The sequence below is a fragment of the Lampetra planeri genome, chromosome 1 (assembly GCF_965212315.1).
Source record: "Lampetra planeri chromosome 1, kcLamPlan1.2.h2, whole genome shotgun sequence".
In the NCBI taxonomy this organism is placed as follows: domain Eukaryota; kingdom Metazoa; phylum Chordata; class Hyperoartia; order Petromyzontiformes; family Petromyzontidae; genus Lampetra; species Lampetra planeri.
In genome coordinates, this window is record NC_136107.1 from 10,859,717 (window position 1) to 10,873,480 (window position 13,764).

Genomic DNA, 13,764 nt, shown 5'->3' on the forward strand with positions numbered 1-13,764 from the left:
ACATGTGAATGAAGGTGAAATTCATAGACATATGTATATTTTATTTACATTTGTATAAAATATTATCTGTCAGAAAGAAAACATTTACGTGAAATAAATCTCTCTTTTTCAGGATTAGGACTACATAATGGTGATAAAGAAATGAAAAAGGTTGGTGTTACTCGTGCATGACGTCAGCAGAAAAATCTGGCTAAAGGTGCCAAAATCATAAATTCCATTGTGATGCATAAAAGAGTTGCAGTGTTACTTGTGAGCACACGAGTAGAACTTCATGTTATTCCCAAGGTAAATTGTCAGAAAATAGATTATTGCAGATTTTATTGTCACCCTTGTGCATTGATGGGCTCCTGTCCCCCCCCCCCCCCCCACTAGGTGACGCTGTCCGCGAAACTGGGGGTGCTGGACACAATGGCGGAGGTGGGAGAGGTGATGGCAGAAGGGCTGGGCGAGTCACGCCTCTCCTTGAGCAGCTCCCACCTGGAGAACCTCAACCTGCAGCTGCGCACAGTCACGTACACCAACACGGTGTACCAGCCGGGCACCTCCGAGATGGGTATGGCAAGAAGCGACACACGCCCTGCTTGAACGTCCAACCACGGCACCGTGGACCGCGCGTGCCGGCGCGCTCTGCTGACTGGAGCGCTGCTCTCCTTTTCGCTCTCTCTGTCTACAGTGCAGCTGGAGAGCGGGAAACACAGAGCTGAGATACCGATCGTTGTAGCGCACCAGAGCTTGCCCTGGCTCTTCGACCCTGGTCCTGGTGAGTGACAACTGTGAGCATAACATTTTCTCAATTCTGTTTCTCATATTTGTAAATGGACATATTTTGCTAAATAATTAATCCATCATAGTCGAGTTTGTGTGCAAGGAATGTGTAAAGAATCATGGAGAGGCATGTGCTTGGACTTACATTGAGATATGAGGAGAAACACAAGGATTAGAGGACATGTGCAAGTGAGCCATCATATTGCTTGTTAAGAAAAATGAACTAAATTTCTAACGGAGCTCCCAGCACATGGAGCGAAGTGTCAACCGTCACGTTGAACAACGTGTGGTAAAACCCGAAAACACACTGGAGAGCAATCATGCTTTTATATTATTTAGATAACCACTTAAGTATAATTTATCAGTCTGTGTAGCATATCTTGAAGAAGTCAAAAATAAAGGAAATAATTTTCAAAAACTATGTTTAGAATATTATGGGTCTGATATGTAGAATTTAAAGTTTGGAAATGCTGAGTTACGGGCCCCCATGCATTGTGTTTTGTCATTACATCAGAAATTGCATCATAATTGGTATCCTATGACTATTTTATTGAATTTATGATGTTACCATTCTTAACGGTAGACATTCTTCATCAGAGGATTCTAGAGCCCTGGCGCATAAGAAAAACCACTGTACAGTATAACATTCAACATGTACTATACACAACATAACATCACGATTGCATTTATAACGCACGATAGATGACAGAAAACTATAATAATTACACTCTATTATACACTCGATAGCATAATTATATCACAATAAAAATGTACTATACACTAAAATCACTCTATAACAAATAAAACATACTTTACACTCACTCAATGTAGAGGCGAGGGTTGGTGTATCGTCGCAAAATATGACAAACGTTGCGGAAATCCCTTTTCGTGGTCATCGAGGTGCAACACTCTGGCTCGCCAGCAGAATGCAGAACAGCAGAGTGTGGATATATCATCTGTCCTGCTTGGGATAGTTTCGCCCCCTCGTATGTGTGGGTTTACTCCAGGTACTCCACTTTCCTCCCACATTTATAAATTACTAGCGGGAAGTACCTGGCGTTGCCCGGGCGAAAACGACACACACACACATCAACTTAGACACACACACAGACATCGACCCACACACACACAAACACATCGACTAACACACACACACAGCGACTGACACACACACATGGACTGACACACACACATGGACTTACACACACACATACACATCGACGTACACACATCTGGAATTGCCCTGGCAAAAAAGACATGGACAGACATCGACTTACACAAACACATGGACCTAAACGCACACACATATGGACTCAAACACACACACATCGACTCACATACACACATCGACTTACACAGTAATCCCCGATTATGCCACAGCTAGAGCAATTTTCTCTCTCTGGCGAGCCTTAGCGAGGAGCAGTTTGAAAGCAAAGGTCTTCCCAGTACTGGCAGGTACATAAAGGAAAAAATAACTCGATTTGTAGTGTCAATGTCTTCCAAGATTTTCGTGTAGGCTTCTATTTGTGTATCAATCAGCTTTGGTAAATTTTCCTAATAAATGTAAGAAGCTCTAAAGCATTATAGCATAGTTCACAAGGGCATGCAGGTTGTCCCTGTAGGGTGTTGGTAGTCCCATAGATGTGAGGTTTTTCCACCAATGGAGTGCAGTTTGTCCTGAAGGAGGATGAGGGCCTGTTTGAAGATAACATCAGAAAAGTTGACGTCGAGGTTTATATTTTCTAATTGAGCTCTGTGGAGGATGTCCTCACTCATGCCCTCTTTGTATTTTTACCACAGTCCCATGGGGTTAGATGGGCTGCAAACTTGAAGATTTATGCAGAAGAGCAATGTCAATTGGAAAGGGGACTGACCGACAGAAGCTTCTGTCATAGCTTTATGAAGATGGTGATCATGTGCAAGAATTGCACGAAGATTGCAAGCTTCCCTGTATGTTTGACAGACAACTCCATCCACTGTTTAGAGGTCTTGGAAAGATGTGTGCCCTTTGGCAACATGGAGAAGCATTGGGAGAAAGTAGCACTGCTGATTGTTGGGATGAACTGTGTAGACTTGTCCTAAGGCATCAGATTCACCGTCAGCAGCACGTCGCTTACATTTTTTTTTAGCAGTCCATGTATAGTAGGAGGGAACTTAATGGTAGAGGAGGTTGGCAGCAAATGGGTCACTTTGGCACCAAACAAAGAACGCCATAAGGGTGGTATCTTGTTGAGCCAGGGCCTGCTGTTGGGCATTTCCTTTGGTGACGTAGATGCATTGACCATTTTGGAGGTGAAGTGCCAAATGGACGACTGTGTGGGAACGGTCATGGACGAGGAAGCCAAGAAATGTGCAAATGGCCTCATTTTTGCTGATGTATCTTCCTTGGAAAAAAGTTTTAGCTCATGCACACTTTGCCCCTCTGTTTTGTAAGGCAACGACAGCCATGTCAGAGCCTTTGTTGATGTATTTGCAAACATATTTGATGGATTTTTTTAGAATAGCAGAATATCACATTAAAGTGGGCCTGGAAGATCTTGCACAGAAAAGGGCAGTAGGGAACGATCCACCGGTTGTGAACCTTAATTTCCGAGTTAGTGTCAGGTGTGAGCATTGTTTGAAATCCACCATGCTCAATATTTCTGTGACGATATAGAGGATAGCCATCATGGGCCGACTGAGTGTCTTTCAAGTAGTTCAGTGGATACCTCTTGGTACACCTGTCGTCTTGCATACATGGCGCATTTGGATAGAACTGGCCACATGGGCCATAGACCATTTGGTTGCAGACCACATAGAAAAAGAGTAGAGTCTTGATAGGGGTGGGATAGCTCAGCACTGGTAAATGTGTCAATGTGACTTGCATGAATTGTTTCCCTCATCCATAGTGAAGTGTGAGCATGAGGAAGACGACGTTTTTGCCACCCAATGGTATGCAAGTTACTGCTTGTCTATCCAAAGACGTCGCCTTCGTTGGTCGTAATAAGCATCATGAGGTCATAAACTTGGAGTTTTAAGAGCCTCGCTAAGATGTCATGTCTGTCTGGTGGCTTTTGGTTTGGATCTCCTTTAATTTGGGATTGCAAGTGAATGTGATGAAGAGATGGGGCGTGCCATATTGGCTGATGTACGTCATGGCATCCTGAGTCTTCTCATGCATGTATCTTGGTGCAGCTGTGAAGGATGAAGGCAAAATAACTAATCTGCCCACATTTTGAGCGTTTGCATCTCCTTCAGCATTGATGGCATCCCAGATATGAGCATACTGTTCACACACAGGCGGTTTTGATTCAGTTGAATGTAAAGAAGGCGCTCACTCTCAATGTTGGCATACTCATCGACAACATACTGGTGAAAGAGGTTGGCGCACCATAATATGTGGTTTCCTCCTCTGTCCGTAATCATGAAGGAATATAAGTTGTTTTATAGGAGACAGTTTTGTGAGGATGTCTTTGTCCTGCAGCTTTGTAATTGGAGGAATGTTGACGTGGTACCCATCTTGGCCTTGAGACAAGAAAATGTGTTATTGTAGGGCATCGTATGCTCTGTTAGTCTCAGGAAGTCGTGTGATGGTGTTTTCTTGATATGGAAGAACAATGTCTCTCTCACAATATTCCTCACCCACCGTAAGAAAGCAAGGTGAACAATATGTGGGGCATTGAACCTCCCTGCGTGCTCCCCGCTTTGGTGGAAAGTAAAGGTGCGGTACGGCAAAATTTAAATGGGTGATGTTAGCACGAATGTAACAAAACGATAGACGAAATGCAATGGGCTGTAGCTAAGAAAGTCCAACGTATTTAGCAGTATAACATATTAATCAGCATCGCAGTACTACGTATCAGTAAATAGCGTGACGTGAGCAATGGAAACAATAGGAATGCATTGAAGAAATAAGCTGAAATAAGTGTACATTAAAGAGCAGCAGTATGCACAAGTAAGTTGAGAAGCAGGCTACAGTCTAGATTATAGACTGCTAGTGTGCTGACTCAATGCAATAAGCATTGCTACAGTCGACATAAAAAGCTGGCAATACGGGCAGCAGCTGAAAAAGCAGGATATAGTTGACATGAAAGACTAGCAGCACACTAAGTGAGGTAAAGAAGCAGGCAACAGATTATAGACTGGCATACACTCATAATGGCCAAAAGCAACATTAGCAGTATAGACAATAGAGTGCCAGTGCACTGACGTTAATTAATCAGCAGGCAGCAGGCCACAGCACAGACTCGCAGTACATCATCGCAGCGTCATAAAAACACCTAAAAAGAAAATATTTAGCAACCTAATAATGAAATATTAGTTTTCTGCACACAAACATTTTTATTGTAATATTTGACAACTTATAAGTTTCATAATAGTAAACAATTAACCTGAGTTATTTGCGAAAGATTAAATAAAAGTGTACATTACATTACTGTAGTGAGGACTAGTCCCGTGCAGAGCCCACGGCCTCGCCTAGATTGCCCAGCCGGAGGAGGTGACACATTGCCATGCTGGGTGCTGGACTGCTCTCCCCATCCGTGCTGCAATAATGCTATGTAAGTGCTATAATATTAATATCTACGGACTTTATATCAGTAACTGCACGCATTGGGGTGGGGGGGGGGAGAAGAGGACATAAGACTGTGAAGAATGAACCTCAGCGTTTTGTGTATTTTTTTTTAAGCATTGTTAATGCGAATGACATTTTTTAGCAATCGTGTGTGCGTTGCTAGGAGCAACTCCTGTCAGTGTTTTTCGCTTGTGCACTTGTGTGCTTTGTCCCACGCCGGGCAGAAAAACTATATAAATATAGAAAATCGCACAAATCGCTAATTAAACTAATTTTAAGGTGACGGACGTGGAAAAGGAATAGTGCTTGCCAACCACGGGGCTTACGGCGTGGTACCTGGCACATTTTTTTTTACATAAACCCCACCGTTTGAGAGCCAAATCCCTCACAAGCGCGTGAACACACACAGACAGACGGATAGACAGATTATGTAAACCCCACCATTTGAGAGCCAAATCCCTTGCAAGCGCGTGAACACACACAGACAGACGGACAGACAGACATAGAAAAAATGACATTTATACTGTATATAAGATACTCTTATATAAGCGCACACCTTTATCTATCTGTGATGAACGCTGCACTTTCTGTCGTTTTCATGCAGGGGGCGCTGCAAACCTACGCGCCCCCTGCATGAACGACGGAGGTGCAGGGACAGACGTTCGATTACGTTGGAATCGATCTACAGACGGCGATGTTCTCGCACGACCAGCTCTGTCGCCTTATCTCGATTCCGCAATTCCAAACAGGTGAAAGTCCACATTGAACCGAACCCCCAGCAAGGCCATCTACTTAACGACGAGAGAAAATTCACACTAAATGTCGTTTTCAATGAAGTCTTCCAGATGTAAAATGATATAAGCTTTTAATGAAGAAATACAATTATCTAATTAAAAACATAATACAATTCAAAGATGTTTCATTTTAAACTTAAAAACGGAGCATCGAGTGCTTGCGTGAATGTGTCATCCCCGAACAACCCCTAGTTTATAAATACTCACTTATTAACTGAAAGAATCTAAACGTATAGAGAACTGCAGAGCAATTGTTGGCACTAACTCACCACTTGGCGGCCCTCCAGCTTGTCTATGCATCCACAGCGATTATGAGATGCAACTTGCATGAACACGAGATATGAAGTTAATCAAAAGATTTGTTTAAAAAATATGAGATTAGATAAAGACAATGAGGGGCTAATTTTGCGACCCTTCTAAAACAGATGGAAATATCAGCAACCTCGTGACGGTGGTAACCAAGACGTTCTTGCGCTACGACAAGCTGAAGGGGCTCATTGCCAGCATCCGGAGATTCTACCCGGACATCACCATCATCGTGGCGGATGACTCTGAGCACGTCGAGATGCTCCGCGAGCCGGGTGTGGAGCAGTACATCATGCCTTATGGGAAGGTCGGCACCGATTATTAGGGTTGTAACAATTCTCAAGCACGTGACAGATGCATTAAATCACACGTGTAAAAATAGATGTATCTAAAAATGCAATTTTATGTAATGGATTAATGTGATGACTCCAGCCACGAGCGGCACCACAATGCTAAAATAGAATCGATTCTTAACTGAAATGATTTACAGTTCTTACAAGGCGGGTGAATTGTTGGAGCCTAATTGTTTTTTCATTTGGACTTCACCACGTCTGACATTTTACCAGGCAATGCTGTGACAACCTTTTTGACTCTTAAGTGCTCACGAGAATGATGACCAGTTTCAATTCAACAGGAGCCTTTCTTTGGACAGCCTGGCCCCTACAATATGATTTTTCCAGGCCGGCAAGTTTGTTAGTGGCTCAGAGCCACGAACATAAAATCACTAGCCTATGCTCATTGGAGCATCAATTCACTTTAATGTAATGTGATTTTTGTTTTTAAATTAACTTTGTTTAACGTTTCGTGATGGCAAAATGCGAAGTAGAATTGGCAAGTCACCAGAAAAGTCTGACATTTCTCCCTCTTGCCCACAAAGGGCTGGTTTGCCGGCAGGAATCTTGCCATCTCCCAGGTGAGCACCAAGTACCTGTTGTGGGTGGATGATGACTTCCTCTTCTCGGAGAACACGAAGCTGGAGCGCATGGTGGAGGTGCTGGAGAAGACTTCCCTGGACGTGGTGCGTCTGCCCAGACTTGCCCCTTTGTTTTCTGCTCAAGCTCTCTGATGTGTGTGTGTGTTTGGGTTGTACTGCATGTTCTTTGGCATGATGTCCAACGTTTCACTCTATGTGTTGGGAGCTCATTCAGGAAATATATAGCATAATCGTGACAACCTGCACAATAGTACAGGCGCAGAACTTCCAATCAAGATGGGCACTGTGAAATGCGCCTTTGACCCATGTGGTCTACGTTGATTTTTTTAATAAATAATTATTTCCCATCAGTCCGATAACTACCTGCTCGATGTGGTGGCATAGACTGCACCTGCAAGAACGTCACCTGGAGGTGGCGCTAGTGGATCACACAATGAGCCATGTGTCATACAATAAAAGTCCTCCTTCCAAGCCCACTCATGCATGCCCAGCTCCCTGCTCCCGTATTTGTTGTGTGTCAAATTGTATTGCAATCCCTTTGGTTTAAAAATCCAACTGCAGGTCAATTAAATATCTATAGGAAGCAGTACAGTAAGTAGGGTGCTCATCTATCTGTGTTAAGTTCTAGAATTCTAAGTTGCCTTCTTTTGAAAATGTTTAGCCAAACATTTTCAAAATAACTTTCCTGGAAAACAGCTCAGCAAGGTATCTGCTTAAAAAAATATTTAAATAAAAAACGTCTCAGATTCCGAACACGTTTCCAGAGGGTCCTACATTGGAGTAATTTGCAAATTATACAAATGAAAGAATCCATATGCACACACATGCACATACAATTAGCGAGTGTATGTGCATGTATGTGTATATGCCTTTGCAGACTGCCCTACATGACATCATAATAAGTCTGGACCACTCGATTGGTTTCACAGGATTGGAAGGATGCCCTGGTGGTCCCCCTGTTTAAGAAGGGGGACCGTGCAGACTGTAACAACTACAGGGGCATCTCCCTCCTCAGTGTGCCGGGAAAGGTCCTGGCAAGCATTATTCAAGATCGCCTTGCCAGGCACGCTGAGGAGAGGCTTGCGGAGCCCCAATGTGGTTTCAGGAAAAGGCGGTCCTGCACAGATGCCTTATTTTCTGTCTATCTGCTAGAGCAGAAGTGTAGGAAATTCCAACAAGACCTACATCTCTGCTTTATTGACCTGGTCAAGGCATATGATAATATCAGTAAGCCTGACCTCTGGGTTGTTCTTCATGCTTTTGGAGTCCCCTACTCTCTGCTCACAATCATTACGGACCTTCATGATAGTGAGCAGGACCGGGTAAAACTACGTGGCCGGGAGTCGGAGCCATTCCATATTCACTTTGGGGTGCGACAGGGATTTCCTCTGGCTCCCACATTATTTAACATCTATTTCGACCATGTAGTTCATTAAGCCTTTGATCGCTGTACCAGAGGTATTTCCAACTGGTACATATATAATGGGAGGCTGATCGACGTCCAGGTCCGGTCAAGGGATGGCTCTCTATTGGTCAACCATGTTATGTATGCCGATGATCTGGTGATTGCTGCTCACTCAGAGGAGGAGTTGGAGGCGCAGCTGCTGAACCTGGAGCATGCCATGAAGAGGTGGGGCTTTACCATCAGCCCCACCAAAACTAAGCACCTGCCTGGGTATTTTGTACCATCAGACACTCCACCCCCATAACTCCCAATTGGTGATGGGGCAGTTGTGGAAATTGTGGAAAGTTTTACATACCTGGGCAGTGTGCTCATGACAGGCTGTGGTTTGACAGCAGAGTTCTTCGAATCAGTCGAGCGGAATTATCTTTTAATCGGCTGCGTAACGCTGTGTGGAAGCTACCTGTTGCTTCACACGAAGCTTCAGTTCTCTTGCGAAACGTGGACCTCCCATAATGAAATATCTTAGCGGGTTAGAAACCTTTTGGCTGGCCTGCCTACTATCCATCCCGAGTTTAACCAGACTGGATTGTGTGAGGAACTCACAAATCCTTGAAAGATCGGGATAAAGTCCCATCGGTGAGCTCCTCCAGCAGGCAAGGCTGCGTTGGCTGGGTCATGTAGCCCACATGCCCAGCCACCGCGTGCCTAAAGAGCTTTTGTTCGGCCAGATAGAGGGGGCTAAATGGGCGCGACACTGGCTGGAGAAGAGATGGAGTGATATGGTACAATAGGATGTGGAGCTGAGTGGACTTGGTGGTTGCTGTTATATGCCCTTGCATTTGTTTGCATGGTTTCTTCATAAGTCAATATTTGTGATGGTATGCCGTGGTTTGCGCTAGTTCCATGAGATTTGTTGCGGTGCTGTTTCATGCACAAACCATTCTGCTTGCAGGTTGGAGGAGCAGTGCGGGAGGTGACCGGCTTCCAGACCACGTTCCAGCACAAGCTGGAGGTGCAAGCAGGAGAACCCGACGGGTACTGTCTGCACCAGCACCGTGGTTACTACCACCCGCTGGCCGGCTTACCCAACTGCGTGCTCACGGACGGAGTGGTGAACTTCTTCATGGCGCACACGAGAAACGTGCGCCGGGTTGGATTCGACCCTCAACTCAACCGCGTGGCTCACACAGGCACGGACCCTCACGCACGCTGCATAAACACGATGAAATCAATGCCCCATGATCCGGAAATTGTCCGTTAATTTTGCGTTAAGTATACGTACATTTATACATGTACGGTTACATTTAAAGTAACAATTTCCCACAAATAATTCTGGGCTTATTAAAGGTAATGTTTGTTTTTGTAATGTTTCTGATGGAGCTAAAATTAGGATTTCATGAACATAAAATGTACCATTTGTGTGGGAAATGCCATTATGCTCCAATATTTTATTTTGGTTAATTCAACAAATATATAATTTTAATAACAATCAACTTTTTTCTATATGGTTAAATAAAAAAAATAAAAAATCTGTTGAAAACTATAAATGCACACGCAATTATGTTCCTCTTTGTTTCTCTGCATTTGCGGAACCCTAGAGTTTTTCATCGATGGGCTGGGTGAGCTTCGCGTGGGCTCATGCAGCGACATTTCGGTGAATCACGCTTCCAAAATCAAGCTGCCTTGGACTCAGGGGGACAGCGACCGCAAGTACAACGAGTTCCGCTACGCTAGCGGCGCAGACGGAGCCCTCAAGCGAATGCTCCGCTCCCTTTACTTCAAGAACCGCCTGAAGTGCTACAGCAAGGATTAATGTCTATTTTTAAGGCATCCCTCCAGGAACCTGGAGGAGCCTGGAGATATTAAAATGTTACCAATCGGTCCCTAAACCGACTGAACACCATATTTGGGGCATGTTTTTTACACGTAAGTTGTCTGCCTAAAAAAAAAACTGAAATCGTTGCTCTTATATACACTCAGCAGTCATAACTAAACACTCCAATGGAATAAGAGGATTATTTTTTGTCCACGAAACAGATGTGTGTTAAGCACAATGAGGACTTTGTTGAGGTTTTTGTGAGGGAAAGATACTTAGTGGAAAGAATCGCCATACAACCACCTAGTTTACTGGGCAATGGGGACAATATATTGGATTATTTTGACTAAAAGAACAATTTCGGATAAAAAAATGTGAATGTTAATGATGTGTTTAAATCTTTTACACCATTGGAACCTCCTTTGCCAGTAGCAAAATATGATAATTGTTTTTTTACCCTTTTATCTGGCAACAAAACTGACACCTTTTTTTTACAAGGAGTCGTGTTTGCATTGACCACAATGCCTGCGGTCGGAATGCAAACAAAAAACACAACTCTGATAATGTATGCACTGTACAATTTTCAAGGACAGTGCATACATTATCAGAGTTGTGTTTTTTGTTTGCATTCCGACCGCAGGTATTGTGGTCAATGCAAACATGACTCCTTGTAAAAAAGGTGTCAGTTTTGTTGCCAGATAAAAGGGTAAAAAACAATTATCGTGTTTAAATCTCTTTGTCTGAAGTGTGCATGTGAAAAAACACGTTTAGTGTGGCGTGTGTGAGGGGCAACTTTGCCCTGCTGCTTATGATGGAATTTTCACTGTTTATGTTGGGGACTCTTTTTCATAATGAACAAGTTAATAGCACATAAATAAAACTACTACTGTTTTGTAAAGCATGGTGAATATTTTTTCCTAACAGCTAAACATTTTTTTTACAAATGTGCATATACTTACGAGCAATTATAGTATTAATTCACTTTCTATATGGGAATATAATTTATGACTCGTTAAAATGATTAATTTGCTGCTTGAGATGACATTTAAAACTAAATGAAAGACAAAACACTGTATTGTTTTTGTTTATGAAGTGGTATATCAATATGAATCTTTATGCCAATATAATTCAATAAAAAATGTCAAGTGCTTTTAAAAAGTTTTATATCCCCACATTACCTTTGTGTGATTTAAGATGGTGGGTGGCTCTCCAATCAAAATATAAATCTTGGAGTCATTTTAGAGTTCAGGCCTATATTACTGTAATCAGTCTGGTTTGTCACAAAAGTGTCCTATATACAAGCATGAATCTCACCCCTCAATTTTTCATGAGCTTTTCCATTGATAGATCTACATTTTTAAGTGTAACGAAAGAGAATTATGAACTTAAGTAAATGTCAACTTGCTCACAATTTAACCATTAATATATATTAATTAACTGTAAATATTTGAAAGCAATTGACAGCCCACAGGAGCCCACCACCTATTGGTAAGGAGATGGTAAAAATCAGTGCCTGGCCAATGCTTTCTAAATAATGCTTTAATTGACATCTGGCAACCTGCCGAGGGGGACAATTCCCATTAAACCTTTACATGGTTCACATGGGTCCTCTGTCCGAGTTCCTCTCACTGCATAGCCCAGTGCCCGTGACCCTCTGCCATGTAGGCCCCAGTACCATCGCACCACCTGCACATTCGATCGATACAGTATGCCACAGATTAGAAGCTTCCAAACGTTCTTATATTACTCACAACATTTGAAAGAGCAACATATGTTAAAGTAACTGGGAGCCCACACGTGGCGAACTTTGTCTAAGGCCTTCATTGAAATTCCTCACACTATACAACATACGCACTCCTCAGGAGTCCCAGGCACACGTCACACACCCCTTATATATGTTTTCTGTCCCCAGATTTTTCCAGAAAGTTTCTCTAGCTCCTTATTTCATGAAAAATCCCTCTCCTGCAGTCCTCAGCCATTCCCCCTGCCTTCTTCCCAGTTGCGTTCCTGCCGCCTTTATATAATGTTTGATTAATTTGGGATGTCTCCGTGTTCGCACCCAACCCAACTTGTCCCAACACGACCCTTACGCACGTATGAAGTTACAGCTAAGGTACATAGGTTTTAAAGCTACACCTGATGTTATCTAAGTATTACGATAACGGAAAGCAATGCAATCATATGGATGGGAGAGATGACAGAAGCATTAATCCAAGATAGAAACGATGAGGGAGAGATTTTTGATTAAAAAAGGCTTTACCCTTTCTGGCAACAACACAGGAGGTGTTAAGATATTTAAACACCAAATAGTGTAGACACCTACTTCAAGGCATCAAGTCTGCATTCACCGCACATGCTTGTGGTAAAACATGCAAACAAACATACTTTGATAATATACGCATTGTCTTTTAAACTGATTGGACGACACCAGAGACAGCCTTCTTTATGACCTTGTCTCACCAGTATTAGACCAGCAAATGCCAAAAGTACAAAGGCAATGCAAATATCAGTGACTAACTCGGAGACGATAAGACTTGGAGGCACTTCTTTATTAACAAGCACCATCAGGGTTAACACCAGGGGCGGTTTCTTCATTAGGGCGATTGGGCGACGCACCACCAATCTCAGCCGTTACTGTGCCTCTGGATATAGTCCAATCAGCGTCATGTCACGTTCTGTGGAGTACCGCCTCTTTTTGGGCGATTTCACTCTGGCTGAGAATCGCCCCGTGTGGTCCCATAGACTTACATTCAAAGGCGTTTTTTTTCGAAAGGCGGGCGCTGCAATACATTCTCTATGGCTTCCGGGAGGGCTCGCACTAACGTGCTTACGTCATCATACGTAAGCACGTTTCAGTCAACAATGTTATTTGTCGCCACCTAGTGGAATCTTTAATAAAAGAAACTAAGTGGATTGTAATAATAGTGAGATAGAAACAAACAAGATGTATTGTAAGAGTCACTTTATTTTTCATTAATATTAAAGAAGTGAAGTTGCCTTTACATGCTTAAGCTGTTAATTTATCCATTGCATGGGTGGACCTTATCCTTATCAATCATCCAGACATTTGCCCCCCCTAAGAGATTTTGCAGGAGCCGCCACTGGTTAACACTCTTTATCAATTAGGCCGTCTATTGTCGGCGACGCTACTCAGCCAGGACAGTTGGTAGGCTGCCTGATGACGACGAGAAG

General features: G+C 43.1%; 1 protein-coding gene and 1 long non-coding RNA gene across 4 annotated transcripts in view; one reads left to right on the forward strand and one right to left on the reverse strand.

Moving 5' to 3' along the window:
* The window catches only part of LOC144717702 (beta-1,4 N-acetylgalactosaminyltransferase 1-like), a 34,717-nt gene extending 22,987 nt beyond the window's left edge, over positions 1-11,730 (forward strand). For all 3 annotated transcript variants that reach the window (XM_078593273.1, XM_078593292.1, XM_078593282.1), the window contains exons 5-11: positions 113-150; positions 373-553; positions 674-760; positions 6,537-6,724; positions 7,295-7,435; positions 9,709-9,946; positions 10,355-11,730. In XM_078593273.1, coding sequence (XP_078449399.1) covers positions 113-150; positions 373-553; positions 674-760; positions 6,537-6,724; positions 7,295-7,435; positions 9,709-9,946; positions 10,355-10,569 — 1,088 coding nt within the window. In that variant the 3' untranslated portion in view covers positions 10,570-11,730. The remainder of the gene's footprint in view (positions 1-112; positions 151-372; positions 554-673; positions 761-6,536; positions 6,725-7,294; positions 7,436-9,708; positions 9,947-10,354) is intronic.
* Positions 10-5,737, reverse strand: LOC144717715 (uncharacterized). The gene is made up of 2 exons (XR_013585139.1): positions 1,588-5,737; positions 10-678 (listed from the first exon to the last, which is right to left on the reverse strand). It is a non-coding gene; the product is annotated as an uncharacterized LOC144717715 (long non-coding RNA).
* Positions 11,731-13,764: the final 2,034 nt, after the last annotated feature.